At 41.5% G+C, this 10,159-nt stretch overlaps 1 protein-coding gene across 4 annotated transcripts in view; it reads left to right on the top strand.

Moving 5' to 3' along the window:
* The first annotated feature begins 383 nt into the window (after positions 1 to 383).
* The window catches only part of mdfi (MyoD family inhibitor), a 99,148-nt gene continuing 89,372 nt past the window's right edge, over positions 384 to 10,159 (top strand). The window contains exons 1-2 of one of the 4 annotated variants that reach the window (XM_072563943.1): positions 384 to 990; positions 1,319 to 1,522. In XM_072563943.1, the coding sequence (XP_072420044.1) occupies positions 1,336 to 1,522 (187 nt within the window). In that variant the 5' untranslated portion in view covers positions 384 to 990; positions 1,319 to 1,335. The remainder of the gene's footprint in view (positions 991 to 1,318; positions 1,523 to 10,159) is intronic. The other 3 variants (XM_072563946.1, XM_072563944.1, XM_072563945.1) reach the window with 3 other exon arrangements.

Raw genomic sequence — 10,159 nt, 5'->3', positions numbered from 1 at the left:
CAATTCAATAGTTTGGTGACTTTTAGCCAACACTTGATTTTCTTCGCTTTTGGATTCATGTCCTTTTCTAAGATACAACCAATGCAGCCACACCGCTGCTGGTCTGAGGGAGCGCTGCACTGTCTGAGGTTCTGTGTCTCAGAGAGATGTTAAACCGTCTCTGTTCACTCCTACTTTGGGAAGTCCTGACCTGGGACATCGATCAAAAGAGGACCAAAGCTGCTGTCCTGGTGATCATTTATCTTTGAGCCAGCAATATCCAAACAGCCTGACCTGGTCACACTACTCTGTGTGGGAGCTGCCTGTGTACAAATTGGCTGCTGCATTCCTAAAGAAATTTAACAACACTCCCGAAGTATTTCTTGAAATCGTTTCGGGCATCAGGAGCGAGGGAAAGCGGGGTTTCTAAGCAAAACCCTGTTTCCCTTCGAATATCAGGGCAGGGTTGGAACGAGGAACATCAGAGATGACACTGACAGAGACTGAGGGATTGAAAACTCATTCCATAGGTCTCTGGCTCTCAGCTCACCCACTCCGACACGTTTTACCTTTTCTCCCTAAATGATGCAATTGGAGAGAAATTGCAAGGGTTATTGTTGATTCATATCAAACCAGACAAATAATCCTGACTCTCCCTCTCTGCTTCCTTCCAGACCACTCTCAGGTTTTACAGAGACGCAGTGCGTCGCTTGCCAGAGTTATTTGTGTTTTTTCTCTCTCTCTGTCTCTCTCTGGGACTGAGTAAACTTTCAGTGAGTTGCAGATTTCTTTTCGAAACGTAGATCCTGTAGGAGGAAACTGAGAGATCCGAAAAGCGGGCGGTTTCCGCCTCTCACTGTAAGGCATAGAGAGAGAGAGAGAGAACGGGACAGAGAGACGGAATGTGAAAGGGGCCAGGGAGAGATTAACAACAGCCCGAGACAGTCCCGGAACACGCTCCAATCAACTGACAAGGAACTGACACCATCTCACTGGAAAACTAAACCTGCAGTAAGTCTGAAAACAAAAGTTAACAATTTTATTGTTAGGAAGAGGGAGAAGTATAAGCTTAAAGCTGTAAAAGTTTCTGAGGTACCTAGTTTTGGCTGAAGTCAGATCGATGAGATTTATAAAAGATTTTAAACTCAAACCGAAATGATTCATTCAGAGATAGAGAGAGAGAAAGTTTCAGGCGGACGAATGCAGCTTCCCAATAGTGCCAGAGCCTGGCTTTGCTGTCCAGTTTAGGCAAGTTGCTCATTACTGAGTGGCGCATTGTCCAGGAGGGCACATTTAAAGGGAGGTTTTAACGAGCGGGTTGTCCGTGTTCCGTTTGCAGTTGCAGTAGATGTCTCAATGTCTCAGGAGAATCACCGGTGCTGCAGTTCCAAAGAACAAGAGCCATCGCCCACTGCACAGGAGACGGGATCGTCCTGGGATAGAGGTAGGGGGAGGACCGAGCGGCCGCACAGCGTCGGTGAGAGACAGGAGTACAGGAGCTCAAAGAGAAATGAACCCATCATGTTAAAGACAGACATACAAGGTTAGAGAGAAACAGAAATATACGCAGAGTCAGAAACAAGAGATAAGGTTAGAGAGAGACAGACATATAGAGAAAGCGAATGAACATCTCAGACAATATGAGATGTAACATACACTGAGATACTAAAGAGACAGGACACGCAAGAACAGAGACTCAATGAGGAACACTGACGCAGACTTGTATAGTACAGGTATAAACAGCATAGAGACACTTAACTGAGAGACAGACCTATAGAACATAAATATTCACACAGACAGACAAATAAATCATGTTCAGTCACACATTAGACAAAAGACAAAGTCAAACCAATGGAATATTTCTTAAATGTTTTGGTTTTATTATAAAACCCACAGATTTGCTCAATTAAAACTTTTAGAGATAACGAAATGGACACCTCAATACACAGAAATGCACAAACTCTGAGCCAGAGCAGACTGGGATAGAACATGCACCATAAACATACGTATATTTGTAGAGAAACAGACACACACACAGGGCACACCCCAGTCTTACAACACACTCAGATACAAAGCGTTCATCTGACTGTATCTTTTTTGTATTTTTGAAGCTTCTGAAAGTTGTATGTTTGAAAGGATCTTATATTTTGAATGCAAAGTTGGATATTCTACCTGACAAGAGTGAGCATGGTTTTATTAGGCACGATGACCAACAGAGATTAGCCTTTTAGCTGTTCTCTGATGGGTCACACTCCTATTCTTGAGTCAGAAGGTTGAGTCAGACTCAATCTCCATTTCAAAGGCTTGAGTACATAATCCAGACCAGGGAGTTGTGCTGGGGTATGAGACAGGACAGCAAGGCTTTGTCTGTTCTGCAAAACATATCATGGCACTATTCTCTAAAAACCAGGGTTTGTTTTCTAGGTTGATGGCTGTCCAACTTCAGCAGACAAAGACAGAACTGGAGCCAAATCTCTTTGCACTCTAAAAGATTTAATTTTCAGATACAGATTACAGGCATGCATAAAGCCCAACAACCATAATTAATACTTACTACCTGAATACAGCTCGCAATGTACAAATAAAACTAACAAATATCAATCCCTCAACCAACATCAAAACAGATCATCTGGCCATCATCTCACTCCAGTATGTGGAACATTGTTGTGTGAAATTGATTCCTATAGTTCTTACAAACATTTGAAATATTGTTCTTGTTGCAATGTATTGATGGTAAAACAGTCTGTGATTGAAGTTGTGAAGGCAACAGTAAATATACAAGCCATTATTTATGGAATACCAACATGCTATTTGCCTTTCTCATTGCTCTTTATAACTGCATACCAACTTTCTGGACTTCTCAAACGAAGACAGCCAAATACACCCAAGTACAAATATTTTATGCTCTCTCATGATGTGACAGCATGGTGATAATGACACTGGCACAGAAATTCAGAGCCAGAGGCCAGTGCTAGAAGGACACGGGCTTGAAACCCACCAGGATAACGAAAGAAATTTGAATTCAATAAAAAATGACTGAAATAAAAACACAAGATAGTTGATTGTTGTAAAACTCAGTTTGGTTCCCACATGTCTTTTTCCAGGAAGGAAATCTCCTGTTCTTCCCTGGCCTGGCCTACATGTGACTCCAGCAGTATGGTTGACTCTTAATTGCCCTGCGGGCTATTAGGGATAGGTAATAATGCGGACCATCCAGTATGTCCATATTCCATGAATGAATAAACAAAACTAAAAAATATTATGATTTCCTACCAAATTGAATAATCTCACACTTCTAGATACAAATCAGAAATTTCTAATCAATTGTTCAACAATGACCTTTCATAAAATCATTGATCGCTCAGGTTTGTTTCAGTGTTTTGAATGCTCTGCAATAAAAATTCCGGCATTTCCCAACAACTTGCAAACAGCTGTCTCAAAGTTCTGTTTACTTTCTCTCTTTTGTTTCTTGAATAATAGTGATAGTTTTTCTATCTTCCAATCCGCTGGGACTATTCTACAATCTTTGGAATTTGGAAGATCACAACAATGCACCCACTGTCTCTGGTCCTCAGGATTTATCAACCTTTTCTTCCCAATAGTTTCACTGTACATTTTCGAAACTCATAATGAATTACTATTAAGTTTTTTCATTAGGTGCTTGATTCCCAATAGGCTGTTACTGTCTTCTACTTGTTGAGACAGAGACAAAGTATTTGATCTTATGACTCTATGTTTCCTTTTGCCCCATTAGGGCAGCAATATGGCTCAGTGGTTAGCACTGCTGCCTCACACCATTGGGGACCCAGGTTCTATTCCACCCATGGGTGACTATCTGTGTGGGTTTCCTCTGGGTTCTCCAGTTTCCTCCCACAGTCCAAAGATTTGTAGTTTGGTGGCCATGTTAAATTGCCTGTAATGTGCAGGCAAGGTGGGTTAGCCATGGGAAATACAGGATTGGGTGGGATGCTTTTCAGAGTGTCAGTGTAGACTTGATGGGCTGAATGGTCTGCTTCTGCACAATACAGATTCTGTTTCTGTCATAATTTCTCTTGTCAAAACCTTGAAGAGACTAACATTTTCAGTTGCTGTTCTCAACTTTTGTAATATCTCTACCGTCTTTCTTGCTCATGTATTTTCTCCCTTGTTAACTATTTGTTCAGCTTTTACTGGTTTCAAGATCTGTTGCAATCTTTGGGCTTTCTCGGTTCTTCACAATATTACTTGCCTTTTCTTTTAATCTGTTTTTCTTTAGTCAGCCATGGATTAGTTACTTTTCCCAGGGTGATCTTGTTTCACAGTAGAATATATTTTTGCTGATAATTCTTCACTATTTCTTTTAATGTTTTGTACTGCTTGTAGTCAGTATGGCTGTTCAACAATTTCCAAATCAACCTTGCCTACTGATATCAATTTAAGCTTATTTAAGTTAAAGATGCATTTTGCTGACTCAAGTGACTCTTAAACCTAATATGCAATCACATCTATTATGACTACTTACACTTGGGAGTATTTAGCTTGAGGTTATAAATTAACGTGATTGCATTACACAATACAAGGTTTAATATAACATCATCAATTGTTCAAAAATGGAAGATGCTGGAGAAACTCAGAAGGTCTGGTATCATTGATGGAGAGAGAAACAGAAATAACATTTTCAGTTCAATGATGTTAAAGTTTTTATTGACAAAAGGGGAGAAGGAGTGAGTGAAACAGATGGTGAGGCTGCTCAGGCCAAAACGGAGTGCTAATCATGATAAAGGAATGATTGAGATGTAAAATAGGTGTTAATGAGAGGCTTTCTATCTTTATTTCAGATCTCTGGCATCCACAGTACTTTATTTGATTCTTCACTGATTTGTTTCACAACACATAGCTTCAGGACATTCCACAAACATCTTTTCCAGATTATCTTTTCAATTTGACTTATTCAGACCATATGAAGATTAAAACTATTAAATTATATTTGTACGAATTCTTACATTTTGTCTGATAGTATAACTAAAGTTAGGCAGTATGCAGTATATTTTGCTGACATTTGTTAACTCTCCCCATATTGATTCTGTTTACTGGTATCTAAACCAAGATCTTTTCTCACTCCTATCCTGCAGTATCCATTATCATCAGGGCAATGACAACCTTTTCTCCATTTCATCTGTCTTTTTGAAATGTCTTTTTAAGCTCCCAACTTTAGTCGGGGAGAAAGTGAGGACTGCAGATGCTGGAGATCAGAGCTGAAAATGTGTTGCTGGAAAAGTGCAGCAGATCAGGCAGCATCCAAGGAACAGGAGAATGAACGTTTCAGGCATGATCCTGAAGAAGGGCTCATACCTGAAATGTCTATTCTCCTGCTCCTTGGATGCTGCCTGACCTGCTGCGCTTTTCCAGCAACACATTTTCAGCTCCCAACTTTAGTCACCTTGCAACCACATATGTGTGTTTATTTTATAATTCATTAATGGGCTGTGGATGTCAGAGAGCAGCTAAGAGTCATCCACATTGCTTTTGGGTCTGGAGTCACATGTAGGCCAGACCAGGTAGGGATGGCAGTTTCCTTCCCTGAAGGACATTAGTGAACAGCTACATTTTCCCTGACAATTGTTTCACTGTCATCATTAGACTCCCAAGTCCAGATTTTTATTGAGTTTAAATTCCACCATCTGACAGAGCAGAATTTGAACCAGTGTCCCCAGAGCATTTCCTGGGTATCTGGGTTTAATGGTTTGACAATAAACTGTACCACTAGGCCATTACCTTCCCAAAGTAATGTAAGTTCAACCTGTTTCTCTCATTTATTTTATTAGAGTGCTTTGTTAAACAAAGTGTCTGTGATTTGCTTTTTTTTGCTATTAATCCCTGCTTTGACCATTGTTGCTAGCGCACCATTACCATTAAACTCTGACATTTTGCATTGTCTTTACCTCAGGTGTTCCATCAGGTAAAATGAGATTCAGGTAGATTACTTTGAAGTAATTGGTGATATAACTCAGACATCAGTAAGAGAGAAGGCTCCGGTCTAGAATGAACATGTGAAGAGTAGACACTGCACTAGAGAGCTGTATTTTATAACTTACTATGTGCAAGTGTAACTAAGGAGTATCACAGAACATAACCAGTTGAAAAACGTTATTTGGAGATGAGGAACAAGCAGCATCAGGGATAGTGTATGTGCACAGATCCCCTAGTCCAGTATCTCAATGTGCAGGTGGCAGGTCTGGTTTAAAGCACAAGGTAATGTTGGCTATTGCCTTGCATTTTCTCTTCAGATTTCAAAATGTTCCTAATTCCCCACTGATCATTGAATCAGTCAGCACAGAAAGAGACTATTCAGCCCATCCTTCCTTTGTCAGTTCTTTGAAAGAGCTATGCAACTAGTCCCACTCGCCAGTTCTTATATTAAAACATCAGAGCTAGGAGCAGGAGGAGGCCATTCAGCCCCTCAAGCCTGCTCTGCCATTCAATACGATCATGGCTGGTCCTCTCCTGGCTACTACTACACATTCTTCCTCTGCTTTCCATTAACCTTTCACCCCATTACTAATTAAAAATCTGTTAGCTCCTCCTTAAATTTACTCAATTTCCCAGCATCCATTGCACTCTGGGAGAGTGGATTCCACAGATTCACAACCCTTTGAGAGAAGTAATTTCTCTTTATCTTTGTTTTAAATCTACTGCCGCTTACCCTAAAGCAATGATCTCTCTTTCTGGACTACTCCACAAGGAAAACATCCTCCCTACATTGACTTTCTAATCCCCCTTTAGAAACTTATAGACCTTAATTAGATCTCCACCCAAACTTCTAAACTCTAGAGAGTATTAGCCTAGACTGCTGAACCTCTCTTTATAAACTTCATCTCTGGAACCAAGCTCTGAACTGCCTCCAACCCAACTATACCCCTCCTCATGTAAGGTCTTTCCCCATTGCCCTGCACTTCCTATCATGTTTATCCAATTTATTTAATCTCTTTCAAAATGTATTAATGAATCTGCCTCTGATGCCCTTTCAGACATTGTGGACTAACAGCTCAGGGGCTCCCAGGAGCTGGTATACACCATCTATGACAGGAGCCCCAACCTGATTATGTAAACCTAAGATCCTGTACCTAGGTACCTTGTACCTGAGATGGTGTCATAAGTAGCAGCTTGTTAACTTTTCACTGTACTCATGTGAGTACATGTGACAATAAACCTAAAAAAACTTGACTGAACTTCCTCTTGAAGAGCATGAGCCCGTGGTCAAGGACAGCACTGTCTGAGAATGACACTGAGAAAGTTCTTTGTGATCACATCAAACAAATTTGCTGGTGTTCATGGAGTGCACAGTGAGGTTGCAGAGCAGTTTCTAGGATGGTGATCCAGAATTTCATTGGCATCCTCTCTGTCATGTAGAGTTTTGTGTCACTTGAATACACATATGAACAGCTTCTTCCCCATTGTTATCAGACTTTTGAACGTACCTCTTAAATGTTAATGTTGATCTCCTTTTCTGCACCTTATCTGTGACTGTAACACTGTATTCTGCACTCTGTTCTGCTCCCCGATGCACTGTGTATGGTACAATCTGCAAGTGGACCATGTAAAACAACACTTTTCACTGTATCTCGGTGCACGTAACAATAATAAATCAATCAAACAAACAAAATCAAACAATCCACCCCGGTATTCAGGCACGTTCATCACTCACAAACACACTCACATACTGACATAAACTAAACATACATACACTTCCATGCACACACACTCACACCTCTCACACTCCCAAAATCCTGGCATCTCACTATTTCAAGGCAGTCTCATTAGTGATAACAAGAAGCTTTCTGATCCTGAGCAGGAAATACATTTAAACTATCGCAGGACAACTAATGAAAATCTTTTGAAGTATAGTCACTATTGTCATATGGGAATTGGGGAAGGCAATCTGCACACAGCAAGATCCCGCAGACACCAGTGTGATCACAACCAGATGCAGTAATCGGTTTTCGTGATGTTGGACGAGGGATAAACCTTGATCCATGATACCAGGGGGATTTGTTCCTCCTCTTTATTAAATAATGTTGTGAGGCTTTTGCATAATGTGGGGTGGTGTCTTTAGTCTTAATATCACAAATAAAAGACCTCCTCTCCTCAGTACTGCACTGGTTTGTTAGCCAAGAGTTTACAGCCCAGTTTTCTGGAGTGAGATTGAACCCACCGCCTTTGTTCCTAGGGGAGAGAGGAGACTGACTGAGACAAGACTGACATCGGCCTTACCTAATTCAAGACTGATTGGTGCCTCCTAGTGACTGAGGCAGGGATGTGTGTGAGCCCCTGTGATAATCAAGGAACAGGAAGATTCCAGCATCTGCTCTGCTGTGCTCTGACTGAGCTGATTCAAGCTCAGCTGATGGTTCAGACAATAGTCAATAGAAGCAAAACAGTGCAGCTACTTTCAGTCTGAAAAGCAGAAAGTACTGGAGAAACTCAGTAGGTCTGGTCATGACTGGGGAGAGAGAAGAACAGAGTTAATGTTTTGAGTCTAATGTGACTGTACTTCAGAATGAAGTTCTGAGAAAAATCATTCAAGGTAGAGTCATATCAGACTCAAAATGTTCCCTCTGTTTCTCTCTCCACAGATACTGCCAGAGCTGCTGAGTTTCTCCAACATTTGCTGTGTTTGTTTCAGATGATAGAACTGGCTTTCACTTTCCTGGGAGGATCAGCTAGAGTCTCTGTTCCTGGTTCATATCCAGTGACACTTGGCAAAAGGTACAACCACCTGATGGAGACAGAATCTTGCTGTGATGCCTATCACAATTAAGTAGCCACAAGCTGGTCTCTGTGCAGGGAAGACACAGCTCTAGTGCAGCATCATGAATCAGTGAGTGGCTTTGAGATGAGGGCAGTGAGGTAAAGAAATAAATTCCTCTTGATGTTGTAGAATTGGATCCAGCAACTCTTATTCCAGCTTCTCTTTTGGCCTTTGTTGCTAAAATTAAGCCGTGTTCCTTAGAGGAATCAGGCAGAATGTTTCCAAACAGATCCAGCTCTCTGCTACCTCCAATGAGACGAACAGGGAAATCAAACAAATAAATATTTTGTTTCCCTAATTACTGGTAACATTCAAACAGTAATATGCTGTTGGTTGGTTCAAGATGTTTGACAGAGTTGGGGAACACAGTAATTCGGAGAGACTATCGTTGACACTTTTCCTGCCAACATCGAATTTGGCTCAAATGTTTCCTGTTTTGAAGCGATTGAGACTGGATTGCAAACAAACTTTTGTTTATTTTGTGTGAATTTTGTGTTCACCTCGATGAGAAGTGGGAGTGTGAAAATAGAAGGGTTGTTAATTTTAACATCAGCCTTGAATTAGCTACAACACAGGGTTACATCCACAGCAAATCTCCACTGTCCCCATGATGGATACAGCATGTGGTAGATATAGAGTAAAGCTCCCTCTACACTGTGCCCATCAAACACTCCCAGGACCAGGACAGCAAGGGGTTAGATACAGAGTAAAGCTCTCTCTACACTGTCCCCATCAAACACCCCCAGGACAGGACAACACGGGGTTAGATACAGAGTGCAGTTCCTTCTACACTCTCCCCATCAAACACTCCCAGGACAAGGACAGCATGGGGTTAGGTTCAGAGTAAAGCTTTTTCTGCACTCCTCATCAAACACTCCCAGGACAGAGACAGCATGGGGTTAGGTTCAGAGTAAAGCTCCCTCTACACTCTCCCCATCTAACACTCCCAGGACAGGGACAGCATGCGGTTAGGTACAGAGTAAAGCTTCCTCTACACTGTCCCCATCAAACACTCTCAGGACAGGAACAGGGACAGGACAGGGTTAGATACAGAGTAAAGCTCCCTCTACACTCTCCCCATCAAACACTCCCAGGACAGGGACAGCATGGGGTTAGATATGGAGTAAAATTTGATCTGCATAGTGCATGCAGGAATGCCTTTCTGATCTGGTCTGCTAATTCTGTAACCCAGCTTCACTAAAAACAAGCCTGTGGTGCTTCTGTGAAGGTATTCAATGAGGAAAGTTAGTGTGAGCTGGGTTACGCTCCTTTGGAGGATAGAGAGTAAAAGGTGTCCTCAGTGGGACATAGAAGGTTCCTGAGGGGCCCAAATTGGGTAGGTATTAGAAAGATGCTTCCCGTTTGTAGGTGAGTCTAGAACAAAAGGACGCC

Source organism: Chiloscyllium punctatum, chromosome 45 (assembly GCF_047496795.1).
Source record: "Chiloscyllium punctatum isolate Juve2018m chromosome 45, sChiPun1.3, whole genome shotgun sequence".
NCBI classification, from domain to species: Eukaryota; Metazoa; Chordata; class Chondrichthyes; order Orectolobiformes; family Hemiscylliidae; genus Chiloscyllium; species Chiloscyllium punctatum.
Note: the sequence above shows the minus strand (reverse complement) of the source record. Positions and strands in the feature narration are given on the sequence as shown.